We start from the raw sequence: 12,158 nt of genomic DNA, 5'->3' as shown, positions 1-12,158 counted from the left end.
TATCTACAGTATTAACTCACCCTTTATGGTACAGTAATAGTAGTAACAGTATCTATAGTATTAACTCACCCTCTATGGGACAGTAACAGTAGTAACACTATATCTACTAACTCACCCTCTATGGTACAGTAACAGTAGTAACACTATATCTACTAACTCACCCTCTATGGGACAGTAACAGTAGTAACACTATATCTACTAACTCACCCTCTATGGTACAGTAACAGTAGTAACACTATATTTACTAACTCACCCTCTATGGGACAGTAGCGGGTGACCTTCTCAGGCATCAGTTGACCTTCCTTGTGTCTGCAGTACACTTCAGCTATCTGCTGCCGGCACTCCTTGGTCTTGGCTCTGGACAGAGCCGAAATTGCTTCCTTCCCACTGATCTCACACTTGGGCGGCTGGTCGTAAACGACCTCCAATGGAGCCGCAGTCGCCTGCTTCCTGGTTTGATGCTGGTGTTGGTGTCTATGTTGAGTCTGGGGGTGGGACTGCGACTGTGGGTAAGTCTGAGCCTGATCCTGGCTTTGTGGCTGTGAAGAGCGGCTGTGGTGGTTCCTAGAGCCCACCCCGGCTCCAACCGCTTTCGGGCCCACAGGAAGTGAGCCATTCTGGGCTACGGCTCGTCCATACTGGAGGACCTCGTTGGAGCTCCGGCTGAAAATTGGAACGTTATCCTTCCAGGTTGCCTGTTCGGCATGGGCCTTCTCCTGCAGCCTCTCCCTGCGTTTGTTACTGTCAGCGCCCCCTGGAGGCTGGCGCTGGGGCTGCGAACGGGCGCCAAAGTTACTATTGTCTATGTTCTCAAAGTCTTTGGGCACAGAGTTCTCATTGTTGCTGTCCACTCTGACTTTCTCCTTGGGGCGGTGGGAATAGTAGCCATCCTGTGAGAAGAGGAGAGGGAGAGAGCAGATTAGTTTCATTGTTGCTGTCCACTCTGACTTTCTCCTTGGGGCGGTGGGAATAGTAGCCATCCTGTGAGAAGAGGAGACGGTGAGAGCAGATTAGTTTCATTGTTGTTGGTTTTTATTTGAACGTAATTTAGTTAGGAACTAATTCTTATTTACAATGATGGGAGAAGGGAAGAATGGAGTAAATGAGAGAGAAGGGGGAATGAGGAGGGGGAGGAAAGAGGAGAAGGAAAGAGGGGAGGAAAGGGGAAAGAGAGAGAGAAGGAAAGGAGAAGATGGGAGGAAAGAGAAGGATAGATAATGAGAGAAGAGGGGGGGAGGGGATAGGGGGGCACAAACAAGCAGAACCAGATCTGTGGTGAGTGAGTCAGTGAGGCACATATCAAATGTCAGATTACCAATCAACATGCCACACACACCAAGCAGCTTAACAGAACCAAGAGGCATGAAATTAAGTAGCATTAACTTATTGACTCCCTCCGCTCCCTGCCACAAACACAACAAGGTGCAACCTGACTGGCTGACTGGGCCTATCGCCACGGTGACGACGGGGACGAGGACTACTTTCTGTGGCTGTGTGCGTGTCATCATCAGATTAGTACCGATTTCAATTAACTTTTCCCCTGATGTGCCTGTCACCCCGTAAACAGATTAGCAAGGGGGATAAAGCACCGGAATGTGATTCTGTGTGTGTGTGTGTGGTGTGTGGGTGTCGTGTTTGTGTGTGTGTGTAAGCATTCAGGGAACACACGTATTCTGTTATTCCACATTCTCCGGAGCCACGTGATGATTATGGAATTACAATAGTGTGGCGTGTGAAAAGGAGGCAGTGTGTGTGTCGCCGCCTGTGTGTGTGTGTGTGTTTGCAGCCCCTGTTTGTGGGCTTTGAGCCAAGATCTGAATGTACAATTTTCCCATCTTTCCACCAGAACAAGCTGAGAGAGAGGGTGGGATGGAGAGAGGGAGGGATTGAGAGAGTGAGGGATGGAGAGGGAGAGGGGGATGACAAAGAGGAGAGTCTGGGCGTTGACAAGCGGGAGAGTTCTGCCGCACCTCAGAAGCGCTCGCTTCACTGAAATGTTCCCAGACGCATCAAATGGAACAGGCTGAGAGAGCTTCCTCTGCCTACCTGGCTCAGACGCCGTGAAACACACACACTTCGCTAGACAGGCGGAGAGCGAGGGAGGAGAGCAAATGTGTGTGTCTGTGTGTGTGTGTGTGTGAGTGAGAGAGGAAGGGCAAAGAACAACAGCGATGGGAGAGGATATAGAGCTCCAGTATAAGCTGAGGCTTCATGTGTCTCTCTGTTTACAGTCACAGCTGATAGCGAGAGAGAGGTGAGAGAGAGGTGATAGAGAGAGAGAGGTGAGAGAGAGAGAAGTGAGAGAGATGAGAGAGAGAGGTGATAGAGAGAGAGAGGTGAGAGCGCAAGAGAGAAGCGAGAGAGAGGTGAGGGAACGAGAGAGAAGTGAGAGAGCGAGAGAAGTGAGAGAGCAAGAGAGAACGAGAGACAAGTGAGAGAGAGAGATGATAGATAGAGAGAGAGGTGACAGAGAGAGAGAGAGAGATAAGTGATAGAGCGAGAGAGAGAGAGAGAGAGAGAGAGGTGATAGAGAGCGAGAGAGGTGATAGAGAGCGAGAGAGCGAGAGAGAGAGAGAGGTGATAGAGAGTGAAAGAGGTGATTGAGAGAGAGGATAGAGAGAGAACGAGAGTGAGAGAGAGCAAGAGTGAGGTGATAGAGAGAGAGAGGATAGAGAGAGAACGAGAGTGAGAGAGAGCAAGAGTGAGGTGATAGAGAGAGAGAGAGGATAGAGAGAGAACAAGAGTGAGAGAGAGCAAGAGTGAGGTGATGGAGAGAGAGAGAGGATAGAGAGAGAACGAGAGTGAGAGAGAGCAAGAGTGAGGTGATAGAGAGAGAACGAGAGTGAGCGAGAGCAAGAGTGAGGTGATAAAGAGAGAGAGAGGATAGAGAGAGAATGAGAGTGAGAGAGAGCAAGAGTGAGGTGATAGAGAGAGAGGATAGAGAGAGAACGAGAGTGAGAGAGAGCAAGAGTGAGGTGATAGAGAGAGAGGATAGAGAGAGAACGAGAGTGAGAGAGAGCAAGAGTGAGGTGATAAAGAGAGAGAGAGGATAGAGAGAGAACGAGAGTGAGAGAGAGCAAGAGTGAGGTGATAGAAAGAGAGAGGCGGGTGATGGAAAGAGAGAGCGAGAGAGAAATGGAGAGCAAGACATTTACAGAGCAGGAGATTCAGGCAGAGAATGAGTGAAAGCGAGCAAATGAGAGAGAGAAGTGCAGTGAAAAGGATAGAGAGAAGAGAGGGAGCAAGGAGCGAGAAAAGCAAAAGCAAGACGTCGAGAGAGAGAGAGAGAGAGAGAGAGAAGATAGGGAGAGAGAGAGAGAGAGAGAGAGAGAGCGAGAGAGAGAGGTGAAAAGGAGAGACCGAGAGAGGTGCACTGCTCGGTAAGGAAATGCATTTCTCTTCCCTAAAGCCAGCCTGTTATCAGCACATCAACCTCTTCTCTCTGCAAACACCTTGTGTCTGAGCCTATTACAGAGGTGGAAGACTGAGACAGAGACAAGTTGGGAGACAGAAGAGGAGGGAGGGAAGGAGAGAGAGGGGCAGGGGGTGGAGAGAGGGGAAGGGCGGTGGAGAGAGGGGAAGGGGGTGGAGAGAGGGGCAGGGGGTGGAGAGAGGGGCAGGGGGTGGAGAGAGGGGCAGGGGGTGGAGAGAGAGGGGAAGGGCGGGCATTTTTGTGAGATTTATGATAGATCTTCCTAATCGTTTGCAAAACATTCTTACTGTCAGTTCTCTCTCTCAATTCAATTCAATTCAATTAAAAGGGTCTTTATTGACATGGGGAACATATGTTCACATTGCCAAAGCAACGATAGACAAAAATGAGAAGAAACAACAAAATAAAAACCCTGAAAATGTAAATGAACAGTAAACATTTCACTCACAAAGGTTTATTTGCATGGGGAAGCGTATTCACATTGAGAAGCAAGTGAAATAGACAATCCACAAACATGTAAATAAACAAGGGGAAATAAACCATCAGAAATGAACAGTGAACATTCCACTCAGAAAAGTTTGACTACGTACAGTGTTGCATCATATGTGCAAATAGCCAAAGTACCCTCTTCATTACACCCACTGATTCTCTTAAACCTCAACCTCGTTCAAATCACCTCCAACCCACCTGCTGCCACAACTGGGTCACCGCCTCTCTTCTCCTCTGTGTGTGTGTGTGTGTGGCGGTTCACAGCTGCTGTGTTATACCGGCTGAGGTAATACACGTTAGAAGATGTTAATCCTCCATGTAACAGCTGCCCTACACTACCGATCACCTTAAAATATCCAGAGAGAGAGAGAGAGAGAGAGAGAGAGAGAGAGAGAGAGAGAGGGGGGAGAAGGCAGGGACAGAGAGACAGAGAGAGAGAGAGATAGAGAGAGAGAGGAGAATAGAAAGAGAGAGAGAATAGAAAGAGAGAGGAGTGGAGTTTAAAAAAGAGCACATGTTAGCCCTGGAGCAGCAGATATCCCTGGCTTTGCGTGGGCCGTGAGAGACATGAGAAGAAGGGACACGGTTGGAATCGCAGGAAAGCCCAAATCCAAATGCATTAAATCTGTTGTCTTCATCTTTTAACTGTCTCTATTTGAAAGAGAAAAGTGTTGAGCCCAACAGCACAGCAGGCCTCTGGCTAAATCAACAGGGTTGTTCTCTGATCTGCGAATCACTGGATTTAATAAGGCATTACTGCATTCAAAAGTATAAAAAAACATGTTGTATAATGAGACCGGGGGGTGAATATGATTCACACGTGGAGAAATAAATACTTCTGTTCCTCTGTTCTCTCTATCTCTTTGTCTCATTCCGATTCCTCTCCCCCTCTCTCTCCTGATCCCTAGTTTCTTTCGTCTCTCTCTCTCTTTCTGCCCTTTATTTCCTCTCTCTCTTTCTACTGCCCTTCATTTCCTCTCTCTCTTTCTACTGCCCTCCATTTCCTCTCTCTCTCTCTACTGCCCTTCATTTCCTCTCTCTCTTTCTACTGCCCTTCATTTCCTCTCTCTCTTTCTACTGCCCTTCATTTCCTCTCTCTCTTTCTACTGCCCTTCATTTCCTCTCTCTCTTTCTACTGCCCTCCATTTCCTCTCTCTCTCTACTGCCCTTCATTTCCTCTCTCTCTCTTTCTACTGCCCTTCATTTCCTCTCTCTCTTTCTACTGCCCTCCATTTCCTCTCTCTCTCTACTGCCCTTCATTTCCTCTCTCTCTTTCTACTGCCCTTCATTTCCTCTCTCTCTTTCTACTGCCCTCAATTTCCTCTCTCTCTCTCTACTGCCCTTCATTTCCTCTCTCTCTACTGCCCTTCATTTGCTCTCTCTCTTTCTACTGCCCTTCATTTCCTCTCTCTCTCTCTACTGCCCTTCATTTGCTCTCTCTCTTTCTACTGCCCTTCATTTGCTCTCTCTCTTTCTACTGCCCTTCATTTCCTCTCTCTCTCTACTGCCCTTCATTTCCTCTCTCTCTTTCTACTGCCCTTCATTTCCTCTCTCTCTCTCTACTGCCCTTCATTTCCTCTCTCTCTCTCTCTCTCACTCTCTCTTGCGTTTAAAGGACTTCTCTCTCTTTAATCTCAGTCTGTGTGTAACTCTGGGGACAGAGCAGGGGGCTCTTAGAGAGGAAAAGATGGGGAAATGGACAATTAATAGCCCAGGGATGGTGAGGCTAGGAAGCTAGGCCATTAGGGTGTGTGTGCGCGTGTGTGTGCTTGGTTATCGATTACTAGGGGGAATCTGTCTTTTCCTACAGTGTGCTTTGGGGAGGCCAAGCCCGGTTCGCCTGACACGCGGTCGCTTACTAAACCCCCTTCTCAACCCCCTTCGCCCCCCTCGGCCCCAATCGCTCAGCGAGAGAGAATGCAAGCAGGTAAAAGGGTAAACGTTCGGGCTATCCATCATTGCAGGTAGGAGGGCTGGGGCAATGGGGTGAGGGACTGAGGCTGGAACTCTGACTGAACCACCCCACCTACAAGGGATGGTTTGGTCCATTTGTCATACTGTACACCTCATACCGGCTCATTCCATTTACCCCATTTCCTTTACCACAGGGGAGAGAGGGAGATACTTCATCTGGCCCGCCCCCCCCCCCTCCATTCTCCAATCTCCTTTCAACTTCATATCTCTCACACCACAGCTGCTCAGGCATACCCACTCTCCCTCTCCTCCTCCCCTCATCTCTCACTCCAGGGGGGAAATCTGTTCATTTCTCAAATTCTACCTGCACACTGGCACTACCCTTCCCTCCCTCCTTCCCTCCATCCTCTATCCCTATTGTCATTTACTGTACTGGTCCCCTGGTGACCCTTAGCAGCAGCACTGAACACATCACTTTAAATCTGGCCCTCGTTTTACTGGCTATTTCTCCCACATGGGGCCAACTCAGATGAGCTGTGGCTCCCATACACACTCAATCAACTGCTATCTGACAAATCGTTCTCTCTCACACCGCACGCACGCACACACACCATCTATCGGTTAACTACAGCTGTTTCTATCTCTTTTTCCCTGCAGAGAAACATGCCATCTCCGCAATGCTATGACGTAACAGCCATGGAACTGGCCTTCTGGGTAATGAGGAGAGCTGGTCAGTAATGGGGGAAACATTCAGTAATAAGCATTCCTGTACTGATGAAAATCAGCAGCACTTACATTACAATTTGTAATATCAAATTTCAAATCAAATCAAATGTATTTATATTGCCCTTCATACATCAGCTGATATCTCAAAGTGCTGTACAGAAACCCAGCCTAAAACCCCAAACAGCAAGAAATGCAGGTGTAGAAGCACGGTGGCTAGGAAAAACTCCCTAGAAAGGCCAAAACCTAGGAAGAAACCTAGAGAGGAACCAGGCTAATACAATAGCTACAATGCTAAAGTAAGCCTCTGTTTGTAATATAATAGCTACAATGCTAAAGTAAGTCTCTGTTTGTAATACAATAGCTACAATGCTAAAGTAAGTCTCTGTTTGTAATATAATAGCTACAATGCTAAAGTAAGTCTCTGTTTGTAATACAATAGCTACAATGCTAAAGTAAGTCTCTGTTTGTAATATAATAGCTACAATGCTAAAGTAAGTCTCTGTTTGTAATACAATAGCTACAATGCTAAAGTAAGTCTCTGTTTGTAATATAATAGCTACAATGCTAAAGTAAGTCTCTGTTTGTAAGGTTGGGATACTGAAACATCAACTATGAGGTGACACTAAAGAATGAGAACATGGAGCTCCAGAAGTAAACCCAGAGGCGGCAGAGAAAGAGAGACATCCCACTATCTAATCTATTCTGGTTCATATACAGCCAATGAACTAAACAGACCAGACCCAGCTGCTAATGCATTGGTGCCAATAGGAAAGCCACCCCGTGAAGCAGACCAGTCCGGAACTGACCATTTTCTCAGATTGGTAAACGGGACGGGACATCTTCATTTATCCACTATCTTTGGTAAACAATCATCTCAAATCAGTTCACACATCAGTCTCCTCCTTACCCATCTGCCTCGTCAGACATGACTAATCAAACTGGCCTTCCGTAGGTTAGCAGGCCACACATGACACGTGCTGCTGGATCATTCATCATGTGTTGAGGTGGTCGCGGGGATCAGGCACTCTGTGGGACAGCCTCAGTCGTCAGTCAGGATCCCCTGCTGTGTCGTTAAAGCTCTTTCATAATTACCTAGATGTAAAAAGCGCTGATCCCTGTGCCAGCCCAGCTTCCTGTTACGAACCACGGACGCTGGCTACAAACACTACAGGAACACGGCTGGAGGTATAGTATCTGAACCCAGGTCTGCTCCAAGCTGCGATATGTCTCATATCAACTGTTTAAGCCACATTACTTCTTGCCTCAACGCACATGTATTCATGTGTTTACTTAGAGCACAGGAGGCTGCTGAGGGGAGGAACGGAGCGAATGGCATCAAAACCTGGGAACCACGTGTTGGATGTATTTGTTACCATTCCACTTATTCACTCATTCCGCTCCGGCCAATACCACGAGCCCGTCCTCCCCAATTAAGGTGCCACCAACCTCCTGTGACTTAGAGCACACTGAGTACGTTGCAGGAGGTACCAACCTTGGATAAAAGAGCTGTGTCTTTTATTTGACGCTTAAAGTGCTTTCAACATTTTACAATGTGCTTTTAACTCATACCTGAACATTGTTTGTCCTGAACATTACGGCGTGCCCACCTCTCATTTTTTTTCTCTCTCTCTCTCTCTCTCTCTCTCTCTCTCTCTCTCTCTCTCTCTCTCTCTCTCTCTCTCTCTCTCTCTCCCTCTCCCTCTCCCTCTCCCTCCCCTCTCTCCCCCTCCCTCCCTCCACCTATTTCTGTTCTCGCTCTCTTTCATGGCTTCGACTGAAGGAATGCTGGTCACATGCATTGTGTGTGTGTGTGTGTGTAGCCATGCTGAATGAGCTGCGAGAGTCTTTGGTATGCGCGGCAGCGCACGCACGCGCACACACACACATACACACACACACACACACTTCAATAAATACCTTTCATATAGAGTATGTGTGTGGTACTGTTACACTGAAAATGTGAGGCGTTATGCCACCAATCTTGTGACTGTGAAAAATATGCAGCAATATCAGAAACACTCCAGAAGAGGAAATGGCCCTCGAGACTGGCTTCTCTCTTTGCAAAGAGAGATGTTTACCTCAGAAACACAGAGGAAATGGCCCTCGAGACTGGCTTCTCTCTTTGCAAAGAGAGATGTTTACCTCAGAAACACAGAGGAAATGGCCCTCGAGACGGGCTTCTCTCTTTGCAAAGAGAGATGTTTACCTCAGAAACACAGAGGAAATGGCCCTCGAGACGGGCTTCTCTCTTTGCAAAGAGAGATGTTTACCTCAGAAACACAGAGGAAATGGCCCTCGAGACGGGCTTCTCTCTTTGCAAAGAGAGATGTTTACCTCAGAAAACACATCCATTACAATGTAGCCGGTATTCAACTGAACAACATAGCTCTTTAGGGCAACTTCAAGTGGACAAGTCTTTCCACGCCACCCTTCTATCTACAATGCAATGAAGTAACTATTTGCTTCTCAAAAATACCAACTGAACTTCTCAGAAAAGCTTTTTCAGCTAATTTGGGGATTTAAAATAGCCCAACTTCAAAGGCTACTGTAATTCCGGAAATTAATGTTAAATATGCGGACATTTTCAACTTCTGGTGTTGGGACATTTTCATATGTCAATTATGTGGCCGTAATGTAGCCTCCCAACTGGGCAAACTAAATATCTCAGTCCAAAAACCCAGAAAATGGAAACTATCAACTAAAACTTCCTCAAAAATGATGTTCTCACTTCCTTTAAAAACCAAACACTTTCCACACACTTTATAACAAAACTCTCAATATAAAAAGATACATACACACACATATATATATGTATGAAAAAGCCCCATTGAGAAACAGGAGGAACCCGTGTGGAGAGTCTGGTTTGCAGTACAGATAGAAAGTAGAGATATTAATATCATTCCCTATGGGGGAGCTCCTACTTAAAGACATTTCCTAAGCAGGTTAACTAGAGTGAAAATGAAAGAAAAGGGTCTGCATCCCAAATGGCTCCCTATTCCCTACATAGGGCTCTGGTCAAAAGTAGTGCACTGTGGGCACTGGTCAAAAGTAGTACCCTTACATATGGAATAGGGTGCAATTTGGGACGTATCGGGGGTTTTCTGGAGCTCTCGGGGAGTTCACTTGTCCCTGGGCAATCTCCAATCTACAGCTGAAAATGTCCCCTCAGACTTTACGTAACATGTATTAGTCCTACAGCTGAATATGTCTGCAGCCACTAAGGACTGTAGCCGTCATGTACTCCAGACTGTATCATATGTATGAGTCATGTGCAGTAGTATTTACAGAGGATATTACATTGGGGTCAATTATTCTTCAACTCCCCCAGACAGTTGAGGAAATTGAATTGAAAGTGACTTGGTGATGTGAAAATTGCCTGTGATTCACATTTTGGTTCATTTTATTTCACCGAGTTGAAAAACAAACACCCTGAATGATCCATTCTATCTAACACGGTAATATAGGATGTTGTTAGCACTTCGATGAAATCAAATAAATGTTACAAAAAGAAGGGAGGTAGGCAGGATTCCAGACTTCCTCTGTCTCATTATGCTGCCAACATACTGACTCAACTCCAGCCACTTTAATACTGGAAAAATTGATGTAAAAAATGTATCACTAGACACTTTAAACAATGCCACTTAATATGTTTACATACCCTACATTACTCATCTCATATGTACGTATATACTGTACTCGATACCATCTACTGCATCTTGCCTATGCCGTTCTGTACCATCACTCATTCATATATCTTTATGTACATATTCTTCATCCCTTTACACTTAGGTAGTTGTTGTGAAATGGTTAGGTTCGATTACTCGTTGGTTATTACTGCATTGTCGGATCTAGAAGCACAAGCATTTCGCTACACTCGCATTAACATCTGTTAACCATGTGTATGTGACAAATAAAATTGGATTTGATTTCCTTCTCCATAAGGGAAGTCTATATCAGAGCAGTTTACATGGCCGGATTACAACACAAACACACAAACAAACACACACACACACACACACACACACACACATCCCCCCTCCCACATACACACACCCAGCCTCCTCACTCCTCCATGCCTCACACATCCCCAGGCCAGAGGGAGAAGGTGACAGTATAGAGGTGATAGTGGCGGCCAGCCACCCTTGGGCCACAGACAAACACATGGGGTCACCCAGGGGCCACCCAGAGGGACACATAGGACAGAGACTAGGGTCAGACATCCAGCCAGCCATACCAGGCCTGGCCAGTGACAACAACAATCCTGGACCAGAGAGTCCACTGTTTCCCCATACTGTACATAGAGTCAAATATCACTCTATTCTCCATAAACCTTCTAACCCCCCTCTTTCTCCCATCTCAATGAACCATGGGACATACCATATGACATAGTGAAAATAAATCAGTCTGGCATCAAATCATGTGTCTCTATCTCTCAAGGGGCATAAAGGACCCTTAAAAGACCATGAGAAGATACTGTCAGTTCACCCCTAATGTTCTCCCTACTCTCTCTTTCCCATAAAACCAGTGGCCCTTCACATCGAAGCAGCTCTGAATAGACCCTCGTCACATGACCCGAGTTGTATCTCACCAAGGGCACCACAGAACCATCTTGTCTCTCTCTGTGGAATGACACCGCTATTTAAATCAATTGTGAATGGTGAAATTTCACACAAGAGGAACCTCTTTTCTTCTTCTCTGCTACTTGACAGTGATTGAACCGCACAGCCATGGCCATTCCATTCACCACGGTGCAATGTGACAGTGGGAGAATGAGAGAAGGATGAGGAGGAGGAGGAGGGGGAGAGATAATCTCCCTACGACATCATCAAGTCCCCTTTAAAAGAAGCTATAGTGTGGTTATTGTTCACTTTACAGGAGGGCTACTCCAGCTGACATATAGAGGAGATATGTGTGTGTGTGTGTGTGTGTGTGTGTGTGTGGTGGGGGGGTTGTGTGTTCATGCTAATGTGTGAGGAGCAGGGGGTACAATGCATAGAACCAGGGAGCCCTCCTCCCAACAACAACAAAGGCCCAGGCAGGGGACAGAGAGGAGGGGGGATGAGGGAGGGTTTGTGTGAGAGACTAACAGAGAGAGGGGCTTTGGTGAATTCTCCCAATCTCCCCCCGCTTCAGTGCACTGGTGAGAAAGCAGTTTGAAAGCTGTTTTGACTGTGTGTGTGTGTGTGTGTGTGTGTGTGTGTATGTGTGTGTGTGTGTGTGTATTTGTTTGTGTTGACTTTGTGATGTCCGGTCTGTAGTCACCGTGTCAGTGGGCATTACTGGCATTCAACGAGCATGACCCACAAGCCCAGCGTGACATCATGTGCCTGTGCCCAAGAACATTAAGGTAACCTGCCTAAATGACTACCGACCCGTAGCACTCACGTCTGTAGCCATGAAGTGCTTCGAAAGGCTGGTCATGGCTCACACTAAGCTAAGGACCCTGGGACTAAGCTAAGGACCATGGGACTAAACACCTCCCGCTGCAACTGGATCCTGGACTTCCTGACGGGCCGCCACCAGGTGGTACGGGTAGGTAACAACACATCCGCCATGCTGATCCTCAACACAGGGGCCCCTCAGGGGTGCGTGCTCA

At 46.8% G+C, this 12,158-nt stretch overlaps 1 protein-coding gene across 1 annotated transcript in view; it reads right to left on the bottom strand.

The window, feature by feature from the left end:
• LOC112235488 (xylosyltransferase 1-like) overlaps positions 1–12,158 on the bottom strand; it is a 141,722-nt gene that overhangs the window by 80,828 nt on the left and 48,736 nt on the right. The window contains exon 2 of the mRNA XM_042303931.1: positions 254–890. Within this exon, the coding sequence (XP_042159865.1) occupies positions 254–890 (637 nt within the window). The remainder of the gene's footprint in view (positions 1–253; positions 891–12,158) is intronic.

This window comes from Oncorhynchus tshawytscha, linkage group LG02, assembly GCF_018296145.1.
Source record: "Oncorhynchus tshawytscha isolate Ot180627B linkage group LG02, Otsh_v2.0, whole genome shotgun sequence".
In the NCBI taxonomy this organism is placed as follows: Eukaryota; Metazoa; Chordata; class Actinopteri; order Salmoniformes; family Salmonidae; genus Oncorhynchus; species Oncorhynchus tshawytscha.
Note: the sequence above shows the minus strand (reverse complement) of the source record. Positions and strands in the feature narration are given on the sequence as shown.